The following is a 19,025-nucleotide window of genomic DNA, read 5'->3' as shown; positions in this document are numbered from 1 at the left end:
TGCCCAAACTTTTGCATACAACTGTATATATATATATATATATATATATATATATATATATATATATATATATATATATATATATATATATATATATATACTTGGATAAATTAAGTGCTGTGATTGGCTGAACGATCACATGACCGTGCAGTAATAATTGTCTTACCGCACCGCTATGACAAAACCAACTTACTTACCTGATGTATTAATATTACTACGCCTTAATAGTAACAATTATCTAAACAGTGTTTCTGTAGGTAAAAATGTCAACATACAACTGAAACAGCATTTAAACTGGCAAATATACTGTGGTATTTAGTCAGAGAACAGAATTCCTGGGGAGAACCCTGTTCTGTAACAGAAATCATTTCGTTTCACGATCTTACGACATGATGCATTACATTTACTGTAGTGTGCCTTGACTGAACTCTCCTTCACTAAACTAATGTTAATTAGAATTAACAGAATTAAAGATAGAAGTAAAAGCCAAGTCACAATATATAGAACACCACTACATTATACAAGATGAAATCATGGACTTCAATATGGATTTCAATATAAAAACAAGTTGTCATGCCGTCAAACCTATAAATACCTCCAATGTTTTGATTTAAACACATGCTCCCTTGAGAAAGATACGTACAACATATCGAAATGTTGGGCAGCTGGCTCTTGAGCTAATATATCTTGTATTTTATAGATGCTCAGTAAATCAGGTGAAAACATTGCAATGTAATTAACCCTTGAAGGGGAAGAGTCAAGATGATCTAGTTCTCTAAAATAAAATGACAGACAATCTTGAGTGGAATGGTTTGTCAAAAGCTATTAACTTCAAAATCAGTCTGCCTGCTATTAAAACTCAATTATTAGGGTTCAGGTAATATAATTTGATATGGTGTACCAGTATACTGAATTCACTGCGTGCTTGGCAGAATTTGTATTGAATTTTGGTTTCTCATAACAGTCTCATGCAAACTGGGCCTCCAGTACAATAAATACTCTTCTGTTTTTGCATCTCAGGGACTGGGGAGGCCGTTCAAAGTTGGCTGACAAACAACTTTTTACTGCTTTGCAAAGTATGTTAATTTAACATGAACAGAATCTGGTTTAGGTAAAACAGTTCAATATGTTTCTTACCGCCTGTGACCTCACACATTGGAGTAATGGCAGAATCGTCCTGAGGAACACCTATCATTTGCTCTGGCTCAACAGCCATGTTGCCTGGGATCCGTAGGACGAGAGCAAACAGGCGCTGATCCCAACGGAAAGGTTCCTTGGTCAATTCACTTCCAGGTAAAGGGGTGCTGAGGGGTAAATGGAGCTGAAAATGAATGCAAATTAGAAGCTTAGTTATATTTTTGTTTTATCCAAACATTTAAGGAAAATTACCATTTATAATAAACCTTGCGTTATTGTGCAGTATTACATTTATGAGGTGCAGCATACACAGCTACCTGTGGGGGCCTACACTGTCACGTTCACCAAGGATATACAAGGGATGAAAAGCGAATTACACACACTGGGGTCTATTAATTGATCTACAAACCATGGTAGATCTAAATCTAGCCACTGTTTAAAATATTAAATTACTGTACGTTCAAACCTGTCATTTTAAAAAGACAAAAATACACTTTGGAAACTCACTAATACTGTTAGAGATGTTGGTTTTCTCAAAGTCCCCTTTTAAATGATTTAAAAGGACAGATTTGTTTAGGTCTGCCACAGTTTAGATCAACTGAATAGACCCCGTCTTTTTCTTAATATATATATATATATATTACACACACACACACACACACACACACACACACAGACGTGCTCAAATTTGTTGGTACCCCTACACAAAAAACGAAGAATGCACAATTTTCTCTGGAATAACTTGAAACTGACAAAAGTAATTGGCATCCACCATTGTTTATTCCATATTTAATAGAAATCAGACTTTGCTTTTGATTTTTTATTCAACATAATATTGTAAATAATAAAACAAATGAAAATGGCATGGACAAAAATGATGGGACCCCTGACCTAATATTTTGTTGCACAACCTTTAGAGGCAATCACTGCAATCAAACGTTTTCTGTAGCTCTCAATGAGACTTCTGCACCTGTTAACAGGTAGTTTGGCCCACTCTTCCTGAGCAAACTGCTCCAGCTGTCTCAGGTTTGATGGGTGCCTTCTCCAGACTGCAAGTTTCAGCTCTTTCCATAGATGTTCGATAGGATTCAGATCAGGACTCATAGAAGGCCACTTCAGAATAGTCCAATGTTTTGTTCTTATCCATTCTTGGGTGCTTTTAGCTGTGTGTTTTGGGTTATTATCCTGTTGGAGGACCCATGACCTGCGACTGAGACAGAGCTTTCTGACACTGGGCAGTACGTTTCGCTCCAGAATGCCTTGATAGTCTTGAAATTTCATTGTGCCCTGCACAGATTCAAGGCACCCTGTGCCAGGCGCAGTAAAGCAGCCCCAAAACATAACCGAGCCTCCTCCATGTTTCACTGTAGGTATGATGTTCTTTTCTTTGAAAGCTTCATTTTTTTCGTCTGTGAACATAGAGCTGATGTGACTTGCCAAAAAGCTCCAGTTTTGACATCTGTCCAAAGGACATTCTCCCAGAAGGATTGTGGCTTGTCAATATGCATTTTAGCAAATTCCAGTCTGGCTTTTTTATGTTTTTCTGTCAAAAGTGGAGTCCTCCTGGGTCTTCTTCCATGGAGCCCACTTTCGCTCAAAAAGCGACGGATGGTGCGATCAGAAACTGACGTACCTTCACCCTGGAGTTCAGCTTGTATCTCTTTGGCAGTTATCCTTGGTTCTTTTTCTACCATTCGCACTATCCTTCTGTTCAATCTGGGGTCGATTTTCCTCTTGCGGCCGCGCCCAGGGAGGTTGGCTACAGTTCCATGGACCTTAAACTTCTTAATAATATTTGCAACTGTTGTCACAGGAACATCAAGCTGCTTGGAGATGGTCTTGTAGCCTTTACCCTTACCATGCTTGTCTATTATTTTCTATTAGAATATCTTTGTAGAATAAGCAATAATTCATCTCTTTTCACAGCTTCTTTGCTTTATTCTATGACATACCACTTTTACCACTTTTAATTTCATCACTTTTCAGGAGGAATGAAGCATTATTTCAATGAGCTGTAAGGGTACCAACAAATTTGAGCACGTCTGTATATACATATATATATATTTTTTTTTACAGTGTTCCGTGTTAAACAGAATAAGGTATAGGCCTATATGCTTTGAGAAATAAAATGCATGTAAAACCAAACTCTTATTCCTAGTAAATAAGAATGTTTAAAAGATCTGAATCTCAAAAGAGAATTTGAAATCAGGGTTCAGTTACACTTCAAAATGTGACATTCATTTTAAAATGGAAAAAACAGGGTTACTGCCGTTGAAAGTCTTGCACTGCACTGGTTTGAATTGGTGCGGGCGCAGCTCAATTTTCACGGATTATGACTAAATGTTGCAGGGCTACAGCCACAGTAGTGGCTTTGTCAAGAATGTAGCCAGTTTTGAATCCCCCTTGTAGGGAGATGAGATTTATTTATGCATTTTATTTTTAATGTATTCCACCAAAATTGCAACAAAAAAACAAAATCAACACAAAACATGATCACAGAACAAATACACCAACTGATAAATAAGAAAAGCAAACAAAGTGGTGCACAATGCATGAGCTGGTTAAAGTTTGTTAAATATGAAACTCCAGTAAATATAATCCCCGCCAGGCTGTAAATTCAAAACTCCATATGAAGTCAAAGTTGATGACCATAACATACAGTAGGCTCCACATATAGGAACACCTCCTAAGAGAACACTTCACCTAAGAGAACACCCTTGTGGTGAAACACATTTTCCCCCCCCCATTGTAAATGTTCCGGCTAAAAAGGAACAGGAACTTTGCTTAAAAGAACACCTTCTTGGCACCGATAGAGATTTGTTCACAATGGATACAGTACTGTTTTGTAAAAAAGCGACTTGTCATCGTGAGTGTCTTGAGGGACACCGATTGGTTTATTAAATCTTTCCAGAACTGCCGTTATATCACGGAATTGTTTTGTATTCCTATTTCCACAAGCGCACCTCATCGCTACAAAATGGCATGCAAACAAACTGCAAAACGCGCCCGTTTCTCTTGCTACACAAAGTTGGAAATTGTTGTGAATATCAATCTCCACGATAATTAAATAAGTGGAAACATGTGAAGTGTGACACACGTGCGACGGCCTCCACCATATCCCCTTTGCGGGGACTTCATTCACAGTGCGGGATAATAAAAAGCAGGCAGATTATATTCAAATTTTTCAGTGGATACATGGGGAGTGTGTGTTTTTTCTTTGTTTCCACCTTTATGTATACAGAACTATAAAACACACTTAGTATTACTTATTTTCTTAAAAAAAAAAAAAAAAAAAAAAAACACACATCTTTCAAAAATGAGGGCAGGTATGTGCAACAGAATTAGTCCTAGCAACCCTATTCCTCTTTTGTCTCAGTAGCAGTTAACACTGAAACCAAAACTGGAATTCTCCCACAACCACACACATACTTACTACTACAGTAGAATTCACTGGCTCACCGCGACATTTATATTTAAAGTAACTGTGCACAGATACTGCTCCTTCCGACGAGTGACCTGCATGTGAGGAGTTTATGAGATCACATTTATATGTGCAGATTTGCTCCTATTCCTGTGTGTGGTTTTGAACAATCAACACACAGTAAACAAGCTCTTGGACTCATGCCAAACCTACAGCCCAGAGCGAATGGACAGGCTTGTACAATCTGACGTTACACTCCACACTTCGCTATGAGCAGCAGATTCACCCGACCCGTCACAGGCCAGATTATTTTCAAGAAGGATTTACGATCAGTTTTCACCCTGGTTGACAGCTGATTAAATGAACATGTGGTTGAGGTGCAATTCAACATTTAAAAAGGCCAATCCTAAACGATATTTGGAATGTGTTGTCTGTACATTCAGAGAGACGCATTTCTTTTCAGGAATGGAAATAATACTCCTATTGCATATCAGTTTTACCCATTCCAGGTTTTAATACAAGCTTAATTAGCCACAGTGTATCGGCGACAAGCTCAGGTGTGTCATTACTCCTAGCAAAACCAGGAAGGGATCAAACTGCAATACAATGGGAATTATTTCCAGAACTGATTTTGTTTTATTCAGCTTCCTGCTATAAAAAGGAAGGTATAGGTTTAGTTGAACTACAATAATAAAACTCATATTCAAAATCTATATAACAAAATGAAACCAAATCATAATCAGTCTAGATAAGAATAAATAAACCCACCAAAAGATAATACTGTATGAATATACCGACTACTCATTTTGTGCCTTTAAGTGGTCAGAGGGAAAGGCAGGATTAAGACATTTATTTGTAGCTTGTACCTACATGCTAAAAATGTATGTGTGCCTCAAGATCAACATGACAGGAAGCATATTTCCCTCACTAGAAATAGAAAAATCAGCAGACCTTATGGAGAGTGACATGTTTTTTTTTTTTGTTGTTAAAGACCGATTTTAACTTGCAACAAGAGGGATTATGGCATGCTTTGACTATGCTGCTGTGATTTATCATTCAGATGCCAAACCCTCCCCTCACGAAGCACTATGCCTTACATCAGAGCCAATACATGTGTGACTAAATCTCTTAAAACCACACACACTAATCTCCACAACTCCAAAAACACCATCTATCAAACTCAGAGGTAAAACTAGAAGCAATCCAGTCAAGCAGACAACCAGTAGTCTTTTACCTCAGAAGAATTAAACTGACTACCACCACTTCCATACAAACACAAGTTTATGTAAATTGTTAAATCAGGACTTTCTATTGACTGCCATGTATAGACTTGCTTTTCTACTTCTCCTTACAAATTACACTTTTTTCCCCAGAAAGCACACCCTGTTGGGCAGGTGTGTGTGTGTGTGTCTATGTGTGTACAATGAAACTCTTGAGGACAGCCAGATGCTGCTATTTCTCATTGATGTTAATAAAAAATAACTTGTGCTTTTTTCAACTACTGATAGATTGGTACAGCCATCATCTTCTGCCCCTCCTTATACTGAAGCCTCTCCCACCAAGTGTGAAGAATGCAACTATTTTCAGAATAAAAGGAGTACTATTTGGGATTGAATTCCTCTGGATGGTTAGAATAAATCAGTGATGCAAATTAAATCTTACACCTGTTTCTTAGATCCAATACCAACTGAATTCCTTAAAAGATGTATTTAGTTATTTATGTAATGATGTGCTTGATATAATAAATAGATCTCTGTCAACTGGAATAGACTTGAAATGACTTTCTGATGGACTAACTCTATATCCATTTTGGACTGGCCTAGTTGCATCTAATGAACAGACAGTATGTTGTTTCTTTAGGGGAGTCTGTATCAGGATTATCTACCATTACATGTGGGGTCCCCCAGAGCTCTATTCTTGCTCCCATATTTTTTTTGTACCACTGGTGAGATCATTCGTAAACACAGTGTAAATCTTCAAGGTTATGCTGATGACACACAACTTTATATGTCTGTGGTGACACCACTGATATTTCAGCCTGACTAGTGTCTCTTACCAATTATCAAAAGTTGGAGGTCTCAATTTCTAGGAATTGAACTCAGATAAGACAGACGTTTTACCGGTAGGTTCTCAGCAACAACTAGAGCTTACAAATTCCTTAAATAGGATTTGGACAACCTGACCTCTAATATAAATAATCTAATATAGGACAAACTGGCTCATATAACTTCTGTGTTGGCCTTACTGCACTGGCTTCCATTATGTTTTATAATTGATTTTAAAATCTGACGATTTACATATGCAGTGCTAAATGTCTTGGCACTGGATTACCCAAGACATTCTATCCCAATATAAACAAAACTTTGCATACTTTAATGTTAGCTAACACTAGCCTTTTGTGCCTCCCAAAGGTGAAATTAAAAAAGGAGAGGAGAAAGTGCATTTAGTTTTGATGCCCCCCCAATTATGGAACTTGATGCCCTTTTCCATTACAGATGCTGCTTTGGTCAATATTTAAGTAAAGACTTAATTAAAGACTTAATTTTATAGTTTAGCCTTTTTAACTTTGACAAATAAAAAATACTAAACTATTGTTTATTTATTTTTTTTAAATGTTATTTTTTCATTCTTATTTCAATATTATTCAGGCCATTGTAATTATCTTTTACTAACTGGTTACTGTACCTTTAAGTAAAGTATATACCAGTAGTTTTTTTTGCGCCATCTACTGGGAATAGGTCTTAGTTGCGAGGAAGGCGGAGATTTGTGCAGACATCCCTCGGATGCATCCACTTCTGTGGGTAAATAACAGTACCCGACTCTGACTTGTATGTTACTGAATGAAACAGTGGACTCTTTGCACTGCCTTCTGGCCTGGATGAACACCAGACCAGTCTGGTCATCATTACACCGCTAAAAGCCAGGCTTTCTTTTCAACACTTATAAATTAGTGACAAACTACTGTCTTGTAAATCTCATAACAAACACCTCTTCTCCTCTGGTCATCATTACTGTGTCAAAACAAGCCGTCAAGGTGCAGATGGAACCAGTACCGTAGTACAACAACAACCCCTGTGTTTTAACACCCTCTTTTTATTTATTAGTGGCCATTAACTGGGAAGCAAACTGGCAACACCATCTGTTCACAAACAAGCACTCTAACCACTGCTCGGAAAAATCTGGGCTCCCTTAGGGGAACGACAAGCACTGGAGAGAAGCCTGGTGCTCAGCAGTGACCTCTTTCTTTGACATTTTAAAAACCGTAAGGACCCTGGAAGAACCAAAAGGGCACTTTCTTGAATTTTGATTGAGCATTTTGTAGTTATGGATTTTATCATAGCTCTCACTTTTTGTGTATAATTCTGTAGTTCAACATTACATAAAGATGTTGTTAGAACTACAAATACACCTACAGAACACATTTTCAACATTGTTTGACCCCCCCCCAAAAAAAAAAAAAAATCAACTTTTAAATACAAAGTGTCTCCTTGCTGGCATGTGGTTGGTGATATAGTTTTTGATGAAATGCTGGCTGCGGTAGTTAGAAGGCATGTAAATGTTTCTACTATACTGTAGCTGTTCAACCATTACATTGTGCTTCTGCAGTAGATGGAGTTCTCAGAGAGGTAATTCTGATAAATGTGTTGTCCGTTGTTTTTTGGGCTATTTTTCAAAAAGATATTCCTTGTCTTTCTAGCCAAGACTACACCAATGATTTAATAAACTTGCCGTAACCAAACTGCCCAAGACCTCAACTTTATGTTGTTATAAACCTGGCGAGGTAACGAATGAAACTCCTGAACTGAAACAGTGACAGCGCCCAGGTACAGGGAACACTTAATTGTGCTTTTATCAGGGGGAGAGACCACTTACCTCATCCTGAACTCCACTGTTACTGGTCAGCTTGCTCCCATCAGTGATTGTGACAATAATTGATGGCTCCAAGAAAAAAGGATTTCTTCCCTAGATAATAAAATGGCAAATATTTTAATTAAAAACAGATATTATCCATGGCTGCGTGTACATCAACCCCATGACTGAGTGCAGAGCCACTATTCTGCAGAAAAAAAAGTGGAGTGAGTGATACAAAAACACTCATTCTGGAACAAATAGATGAAAAAGAAAAAAAAAAAAAAAAAACGCTATTTACAAGTACATTCTTCTGAGAATAGCCCAAATTGTACTTGGCTGCCTAATAGGATTATTTAAAAGATTAAGCAAAATCACATTTTCAGAGAGGAATAAAACAATTTGAACAGTATAGGGATGCGAATATAAATAGTCTCATCTGCTATGCAAGTAGCATCCTTGATGCAAATCAGCACAGGGATGGAAAGCCTTACTGTGAGCAGTAGCAGTTGGCAAAATTCCATGATTTACTGTGAGATTAATTAGACCAACAACAGATACCCTATTCACACTGCCTATATGATACATGGCAAATCATTCAGCTTTAAAACATGGAACTGCTGAAACTGCTTTGCAGTCTTACTTTCATCACTGCAGTTTGTCACAATGATCAAGACAGCAGATAATATTTCACTCAGTTGGCAGGTGCATCCCTATTCCAAAAAATAACATCTTAATCAAAATAATGTTATTCCTTTCAGAAAATGTGCCTTTGTCCTTGCTAAATAGGGCCCTGACTCATTGCAAAACAATACTGTTTGATTGTTCAGGCACCAGTAGTGCTTCTCGTTGACACCTTTAGATGAACACATATTTTTGTGGATTCAAGGTTGACTGAAGTCTGAAGTGGGTTCTCTTATGGTTCCAACGGGCTCGACATCTGGTACAGAGAACTCCTACAGTCCCGAGAGATCATAATAATTGGCCATGAGGGACCAGAGAGTTTACACTTCATCTTGCAGATCTCCGAGGACTGGAGACAGGTGCTGCTAAACCTTACAGGACCCTCTGCCAACAAAACACAAACCCCTCAATATCCCCAAACACCACCCGACATGTTTATTATATGGGAAGGAGGGGCGGGTTATTTTCAAATATTTATGATTTAAAATAGACCATTATAAATCAAATACTTCGATATTTTTACAGGGCTCAGTATACAATATCATCAATAAATGTTAAATTGGCATACCATTTAGATTTTAAAAGAAAAAAAGTCAAGGGAATAAAAAAATGGAAATATAACCCTACTGGGAATTAAACATTTGATGTTAACATCTGCATTTGCTAAATGGTTTTAATTGTTTATTTTAAGGGCAACACAGTCATTTCGCATATGTGGCTGTCACAAAACAATACCAAATCGATTTAACTAGTTATGAACAAAAATTATTTAAACAAACAAAATCAGGTTGGGTTATTGCACGACACCTTCTCATTAATCGTCACACTGTATTCAACTAAGTGTAAGCAGAAACAACTTCAGGGAAACCTCTACAAGAAAGAGCTGGAGGAGGTTTGCCTTGCACATCCTTTTCTGAATCAGGGTTTCACTTCTATTTATACAGCTACCTTCTCAGCTTAAAAGAACCATTAAGACTCTGCTCCAGTTATACATCCAATGCGGACAGGCATTACGTTTATAAATATCAAAAGGGACCTGAAGAATCTGTAAAAACACATGTTTAAATGCATGTACAAGGAGCATTTATCAAGTCTACGATTAGCTAGGGATTACCCATTTTAAGATGGTTCACTCTGCATTTATAACTTCATCGTAACACTGAAAACATAATACCAAAAGATTTTACAATGGTGGCTCCCTGGAGTATCAAAGTAACATTATATCTACATTTATTTTATTTAAAAACAGTGTAAATGAAATAGGCCAATGGTAATACTGGCCAAGGGTGATAGAGACCACTTTTCTTTTGTGGTTGCTTTATTTTTTTTATAGACTCCACAACAGTCCAGTTGAAACAACACACTGAAAATTGCTCCTAATGAGGTCTGACAGTACTTAATGCAGTGTGAATCAAGCATAAAAGGATTAGGCCCACATTAACAATATCATTACAACCCAATTAGACGAAGTTCCCCATCTGGATTCCCCAGTTCTTGCTACAGCAGTAACAGTCTCTGAAAGGGCTCTGGTAATGGGCACGTCTAAACAGATTTGTGCTGGAAAAAAAATCACTACCTAGCCCTTTATTCCATCTAGTTGACTTATAAAACACTTATGATATATCTTAGTTTTGCCAGTTTAAAAAAAAAAAATGCAATCTACAGGAACTTGAGCAACACGTTTACAATGTATGATAAGAAAAATAATTATATATAGTCTTGTGTGAATTCTTAATACAACCACCAGAAGTCACACATACAGTAGAAAGTCTGCTTATTCAAAACTGAGGGTTAGGGCCGAACCATAGAACAATAACTATTCTAGATGTCAATTTTTTTTTTTTTTTTTTAAATATATATATATATATATATATATATATATATATATATATATATATATATATATATATATATATATATATATATATTAGTCGCACATGCAAAAACAAAATAGTCCGTTAGCATCAGACACTAGATGATGCAGAACTAACTGGGTGTCAAGCCCTGCAAACTCCATTGACTGCTGGCTCAGAGTTCACTTCTCTCTCAAGTGTACTTCTTGGCTCACAACAACTCTTTCCCTTATCCAGGTGGACATGCCTCTGAAAATAAACCACATACCAAAAGCGCACACACCCCTCTGTTGCTTGCTTTTCAGGGGGATGCGAACATAAATAGTCATCTGTTATGCAAGTAGCATCAGATGCAAATCAGCACAGGGATACAGAATCTTACTGTGAGCAAGAGCAGTTTGCAACATTTCATGATTTACTGCGAGATTCATTAGACCAACAGATACCCTATTCACACTGCCTATATGATACATGGTAAATCATTCAGCTTTAAAACATGGAACTGCTGAAACTGCTTAGCAATCTTACTTCCATCACTGCAGTTTGTCATAATGATCAACACAGCTGAGAAGATTTCACTCAGTGGGCAGGTGCTTCTCTATTCAAAAAATGACGCCTCAAAGTCAAAAGCTTTTGGGGATATTTAGAAGATCGCTGCAGATTTCCAATCCCTTAACTTCCCTGGCAGATGAATCAGTGCCAAATGCTGGCAGATTTGACAGGACTGGAGGTGAAAATGTAGACGACGCAGCAATATAGTATCAATAATAATACTTTTATATATAAAAAAAGTCCTAGCAATAGTTAAGCAACTGACACTGTAAAACCTTTCCAAATGTTGATAAGACTGACTTTGTGGCAGGAGTCATTAACTGGTCAATCAAATAACATGATTTATTATATAAACATGTGACTTCTCCAGTTAGGGTTAGAGTCAAGGAATTTCTGCAAAAGAAAATGATGCCTAAAGTGACACTCATGTTTCTTTAACTGTGTAAAAATACAGAGCCAACACTGCAAGATAACTAAATATGGTCAGATCTAAATTTCACACCACATTTAGATGTATTTATTTTGCTTTTTAAATATATCCTTAAAAAAAAAAGTCCACTTTGAGGAGTAAAGCAACAATGTGCAAAACAGAATGTCTGGGAGGATTAAGCTAGAAGGATCCCACCAAGTTAAATAAAATTAAAATGATTAACTTCTAACTGAAGGAACTTGACCTTGTTTTACCTAGAGAATGCATATGTAAATATTGGGAGATATTGTGAAAAACACCTAGTCGAAACATCCATGATGGAATGTATTCCGTTTCTTCAGATATTTCCAAATGTAGCACTATTGAGTGTTTAATAGCTATGGATGATATTGGGAAGGGTGTGGGGATGTGCCATGCAAGTGTGGGAATTCAGTTGGCATAAAGTTGCTGATTTTGGCTACAGACCCACTGGCCATTGTGCTCCTTTCACCACATCGCAATGCAGCAACCCCTACTGGTCAGGCCTCAGCGTCAGACTTCCCAGGCTGTGCCTTTCCTCGAAGATTCAATAGTTTGGTAACTACCATAACCTGGTTCTGTGAATGAAATGTGTTGTTCGGCTTGATAGCGGCAGTGGAAGTTGATCTTATGTCCACCTGAACGCGAAGCAGGTTCTAATTTTGCTAACAAACTAATAGTGCAAGATCATACTAGCATGTTCTGGTGTTTTACACTGTATATTTTTACAATAAAAATTGGGTCCCCTCCTCCACCCCCACAACAATCTTACACCTTAATTAAGACTCTAACTTTTACTATATTTGCAATTGATTTACATAATCTTTATTGCTTTATATATTGTAAAATGGTGCAAACTAGAGGGAGAAAAAGGGAAACAACATTCCATTTTCAATCTGAGAAGTAAATTAATGCATACTGTTATCAACTCAATATATGTACTCCCTATACTATCAAACTGATTAACATATGCACTAAAGCATATTTGTAAAATACGGTAGCCACCTCAGTTTAAGACATTGACCTTGATCCACGTACTCAAAGCACTAAACCCATTTAAGAGCGGACATCCATTACCCTAGTGTCAGTGAATACCGACGTTACAGACATCTCATTAAACATTCACTCTGGTTTAACAAAGACATTAAAATCGCCACCCAGTGGTATTTCTGAATTTCAAGATTTAAGCATTTAATAAATATCAATGATATATATATATATATATATATATATATATATATATATATATATATATATATATATATATATTTATTTATATATATATATATATATTTATATATATATATATATATATATATATATATATATATATATATATATATATATATATTCAGAAGTCCCAAAACATCTCTCTCAACATCCATATTTGAATCTCAATCCAATATTTTTAACCTAAAGCTGCAGTCACATTCACAGAAAACTTGACATTAGTATGAAGGTCTAGCATAAAGTCTACATATACATACTGTGGCTTATCTGTTATATTTTTGCTCAGCTAGGTAGACCACAGCATGGATGGAAATACCCAGAAGCAAGCAACTTTACACCAGACTCCTTGGAATTCAATTTTCTATATTATTCCAGTCTGACTAAAGTGCACTCTGCAGACTGTCAGTCCAGTTTGTTTACATCCTTCAAAAACTAGCTTTCACCTCTAGAGGACTGGATTTGACGGTCACAAGTGATGTTTAGTTTAGTCTGAACCTAGCTCCTAGTGGAGATCATTCCACATGACAAACTCATTAAGCAACTCTGAGCACAACCAGCAGTCGTGCTTCAGACAAGGGTATTGAATGGGGAGGTTAAAAAGCCCGAGGCAGCACAACTTTTACCAGCTTGCAAAACGTCCATTCGCTCAGAATCTCGCATTGAAAACTCATACAAATGCACAGAAAAGTTGGATCCAAAATGGCACCCACCCAATAAAGAAAAACACTAAGCTATCACCTGTACTATAATTATTTTAATGAATTACAGCATTGATCACCTGATCAATACTGGATTTGTTTCTGCAACACACAACTCTTGGAACTTCAAAAATATTGAGTATCTCCTATCCTGCAGATACTTTGTGCTGTGGGTAGCAGACGCAGCAAAAACAGAATACCGCTAAACTATTTATGTTATAGCTGGAAACATTATTGGATAACTATTTTATAGGCTGTAATTTTTTTGTTTATATTAAAACTGTTGGCATTTATAATGAAGAATTAAGATACAATTTCGAAGTAAAACACCAAGGGTAAGCTGTTAAAACAGGCATCTTTATAGCACTTACCAGAGATTAACATTTGCAGATATAAAGGAAAAAGGAGCATAAATTAAAATTGACTACTTTGGCAACACTGGTGTAAATGGTTATGGATGCTCAACAGATTTATGTATTATCTGCAGGCTAATGGCCCTCCAAACTTGCATCACCCACTTAGTGACCGAGTGTTATTGGAGGTTTAAGTAGATTCTGACAACACTCCTGATACAAGAATTATGTTACTTGTGATAAACACTAATTTCAAGATAGCAAAGAAATATAAATCCACCCATAAATCTTAACTTTGTTATCTTTTGTTCTTCTAAATCTTTATCTAATCTCAAATTTAAGACGCAGACCAAATTTCCCACCCTCAACTTGAGGGGGGAAAAAAAAAAAAAAAAACAGGATGCATTTACAAAGATGCATCTACTCATAAGAAAACGAGGTATGGAGGCAGTCTGCAGGCGTCTGCTCATTTTCAACTGCGTTTACTCGCACATATTTTTCTCCCTTTTTGTGAACTGTGGTATTGCTTGGAAAGTAGAATAATACAGGGGTCTGATTAGAACTGAGCCTAATAACAAAACACTGCTGCTGTAGTAAACAAGGCTTGCCCGGAGCAGAGCTGACCAGGAATTCCCGATTGGCTTGGAAGCGAGCCCAGGGAACCTACACCTGCTTAACGCAGCCACTCCAGTTCAAGGCTACTGCACCACTGCCATAGCTACATAGACGTGCACTGAGCAAAAGCTTGTTTACATCGAGGAGAGCGTACGCTCCACAGGATAACTACTAAAGAACCCTTCAACTGCCAGTCAGTCACGTTGCTGTTTGTGTACTCTGGCAGTCACGTTTTGTTGGCGATTTTAATACACGCATCACTATACTGTACTCGAATTTAAGACACATGTTTTTTGGTTTTTTTTTTTTTTTTTTTAAAAGAAACAATTGGTTAAAAAAGTGCATCTTAAATTCAAAGGAATACGATAATAGTGCAACCTTCTTTAGCTTGTAGTATTGTACTGTTGCTAGTTTGTTTTTGTTGGTTGACATAACTGTCAAGAATAAATGTCAAGGGATGTCCATTGCAAGTTTTCAAAATGATTTACAAAAAAAAAAAATGATATATATTTTTCAGGGGGGTTGTTCCAGGACCAAGTAAACAATCAGAATACTATTTTGGTGTTTTTTTCAGACATGTCTTCTGTGATCCACTTGCAAATAAAGAAAAAAAGAATGTAAAATCATCAGTCTGTACTTTTCTGTTTTGATAACTGGATTTTGACTAATTTTTTTCAATGCCAAACTGTTCATTTTCACTACTAATTGCTTGTACAGAAAACATACCTTCATTCCTTGAACTATCCCAAGCAGAATGGAATAGGGGGTAGAGTATTTGACTAGGAGTGTAATGCTTGAAAGACTGTGTGAGGGGTGTCTTGGGGCCCTCGCCATATATAGTCTAGTTTTTACTTTTACTGTGATTGACCTACCTGCCCATAGTTGTCTATTCCAGAAACTAATCTATTTAGATTTAATAAATCAAAAGCTGTCCTTAGGGATTGGCCAACAGTTGTAAGTCCTACAGCCTGGAGATTTTTCAATTCATGCATAAATGTGGCATGGTTCTCTTTCCATCCAGCCTGTAAAAAAAAAAAAAAAAAAAGTTAACTTTAGATGTTAAAACTGATCTAGGCTGAAATAACATTACACAGATAACGTGAGTAGATCACACGTTGAAAATGTATTGAAGTTCTGCTTTTGAAATTAAGTGCATAATTGTAGATAAACGCTTGAGCTCTCAATTCATAAATATCGTCTGTCAAGCGACTATTTATATTAAATTCTCTTTCGTACCATATGCACCACAAGTGTTATATAAACAATGTCAATGCTTTAGTCAAGTCTGCTTGATGGTTAACGTTTAACACGTGACCCGACAAAACTCACATACTTTATATCGTAGTTCTTAAGTTGGGATAATTTCCCCTTTAATGCAAACTAGCAGGTCTCGTCTCTTCCTTCCCCCTCCCTTGACATTTTTCTGTTCGTATACATAATACCCATAGTTCATTGCTGCACATTGGAACAAAATGTCGGCCATATTTATTAAAGCTACTGGACCTCCGCTGATCATTTATAAAATTAAGTGTCATAACAGCAGGTCACGACAGGAGACAACAAAAGATAGCAAATATAAAAAATATGAATTAATCAAAAAACGCGTTTACCTTGATTCCAGAGGGGAACTCCTCAAAAGTCACCAGCATATACCTGTCTCCTCTGCTCGCCGGATCTCGGGATCTGAGCTGTTAGGAAATAAATAAAAAATAGACAACACAATTAAACGTATTTTTAAGCGTCTGCTCGAGAAAATAAACCAAGCCTACCCTGCTCGGTGGTAACGGTTTTTGTTCATTGTCCCTTCTGGGAAACGTTACAATACCTTCATAAAAGTCTCAACTGCCCCTTTAGCTATGTCCAGATAGGTAGTGCCCAGATGGGCGCGCTGGTTCATAGAAGCGGACGTGTCTATCAGGAAAAGTAAAACGGGCATTGTGTTGGTGATGACACGTACTGCATGGACTGAACAAGAGCATCAACCAAACTACAGATCAAAATGTTCTTTTGTCCACCCCCTGGCTGCTGCTTCATTAAAGATAAATATTGCACTCTAAAAGTGTAAAAGCGTGAATGTTGATGGTCTGTCCCCGTTTGCTTAAAAAAAAAAAAAAAAAAAAAATTAAAACCCTCAAAACCCGGGAGGAAATTGTTAATTTACAAGGGATTTTTTTTGTTTTGTTCTGTAGTTTTACAGAAGTTTTTGATAAAGTCCTACACCACTTTCACTCTAGCTCTCCCTCTACTGAAAGCTCCTAGCTCACTCACTGGTTTTAACCCCAGCTCGAGAGTTGTCACCGCCTCTTAAGAGGCGTTCTTAATACCATGTGACCACCAATCTCGCTAACAGTTGGCTGGTGAGGACTCCCTCATTAACATACCTAAATTAGCTTGTTGGGCTCGGCTCCTGCGCACGCGCGAGACTGAGTACTGGAAAGTTAAACGGCGCACGCGCCTTGCTATTTGTGGAAGCATCCGCAGGCAGTTAGTGGGTTTATGTGTGGTTGTTATATTTTTTTAGAAGCGTAATTCAATATATTGCATTTCCATTATATTGAAAATATGTTCACACTGATGATAACGAATAATTTCACAAACATACGTTAGCTACAGAGTAAGTCCTACTTTTTGGCATGGATTTACTTCACACAGACAATAATTATAATCGTAACCTACTACAAGGCCCTATTTTCAAGTCTGGACGAGTTCGTCTGTCTAAGAGTGAAAATCTTGACGTCAGGGTTGTGTTTGTGGGTTAACCTAGTAGAACGCGATGTAGTTGTTTTAGTTATTTAAATAATCAGAAAGCATAAACACTTCGTAGTCTTGTCTGAATATACATGTAACAAATCACCACATGCATACTGTAAACAAGTACAAGCGAAATGACTGATAACGTCATACATCCATAGCAGTCGTCTTTTGAGATCATTCTGGCTTTGGATTTGGGACAGCAACAATAACGCAGGAACTGAGCTTTGAAAAAGTACACCCAGCAACAGGGTTCAACCCGGTCTCGCTGTCGGTACGTGGAGCAGAGACACCTCGGCGTCACTGTTGTGACTAAGGCCGGGTATGAGGGCTGACATGTGAACACTTTTTTTTTTTTTTTACTAATGAGTGACACGCGTTTGATTTTTTAAGTAGTTTAAAATGAGAATAAAAAGTACGTTTTGTGTTGTTTAACTGGCCGCTAATAGGCCTTAATAAATTATTTTTAAAACAAAAACTATTTGCCAAATAAATAAATACAATATAATATACCTAATTTTAACTTCACTGACACACATATTCAATTGCTATATATTAAACATATTAAAACATATTGTTCAAATAAATTACAGGCAGAGCAGTATTTAGTGTAATGTAAAAAATGTGACATTCTGGTGGATTCCCTGTTAAATACTGTGTTTTTTCAAAGCCTATTGATATTACACTAAAACACAAGTCCTTTGTATTTTATTTCTCTACATTCTTTCATGGTGGGTGCTGCACTCTTTTCATCAGCAGGTAGATAGATCTCATCATACATACTGCATTCCAGTTTGTTTAGACTCCCCAAAGGATATTAGCTGCAAAGAGACACAGCTTCCTCCACCTTGAAACCTGCTTGTGTTCTTCTAGCCTAACAGTAACACGCCTGCTACCTCTGCAGCAGCTGAAGTTTATGAATGTCATCTACAAGCTATTACCACTATGACCTAAATCCACTGCAAAATCCACTGTGAAAATGTAAATTTGACATGATGGACAGCTGCCTTCAAAATACCCACTGATTCTTAAACTTTCAATACCAGACATTGAGACTTATGCCTGCCTCCACTATATCCTTGTCACCCAGATTATTATATTAACAGGACATGCCTCCAGCTCTATATGTGTTCTAATGAAAATACAATTAATAGTCCTATAAAACTACAGTGAAAACTGGTTAATAGATTCAACCACATATTTTAATACAAAATTGCATTCCCTATGCTGTTTTGTCATTTATTTGATCAAGCTGAGGGTATAGTAACATGAAAAATACTATAATAACCCTTGAAAAGTTTAGCACGATAAATCTGCACAGCAATTTTGCAGTTTTCCCATTGTTTTTCCACAGTTATACAATAGTTTACCATGGTGTGCCATGTTTTTTAATAAGCCTTACCATACTTCTCTAGGCTTTACAATGCTTTTACT

At 37.0% G+C, this 19,025-nt stretch overlaps 1 protein-coding gene across 3 annotated transcripts in view; it reads right to left on the bottom strand.

Annotated features, from left to right (window-relative positions):
* LOC117407440 (integrator complex subunit 6-like) overlaps window positions 1-17,112 on the bottom strand; it is a 36,384-nt gene extending 19,272 nt beyond the window's left edge. For 2 of the 3 annotated variants that reach the window (XM_059028861.1, XM_034012468.3), the window contains exons 1-5: window positions 16,666-17,112; window positions 16,451-16,528; window positions 15,713-15,862; window positions 8,432-8,521; window positions 1,138-1,321 (exon numbers count right to left, since the gene is read on the bottom strand). In XM_059028861.1, the coding sequence (XP_058884844.1) occupies window positions 1,138-1,321; window positions 8,432-8,521; window positions 15,713-15,862; window positions 16,451-16,528; window positions 16,666-16,776 (613 nt within the window). In that variant the 5' untranslated portion in view covers window positions 16,777-17,112. The remainder of the gene's footprint in view (window positions 1-1,137; window positions 1,322-8,431; window positions 8,522-15,712; window positions 15,863-16,450; window positions 16,529-16,665) is intronic. The other variant, XM_059028862.1, reaches the window with a different exon arrangement.
* Between the last annotated feature and the right edge of the window lie 1,913 nt (window positions 17,113-19,025).

The sequence above is a fragment of the Acipenser ruthenus genome, chromosome 8 (genome assembly GCF_902713425.1).
Source record: "Acipenser ruthenus chromosome 8, fAciRut3.2 maternal haplotype, whole genome shotgun sequence".
NCBI lineage: Eukaryota > Metazoa > Chordata > Actinopteri > Acipenseriformes > Acipenseridae > Acipenser > Acipenser ruthenus.
The sequence above is the reverse complement of the archived record's forward strand: the minus strand, read 5'-3'. Positions and strand labels throughout refer to the sequence as shown.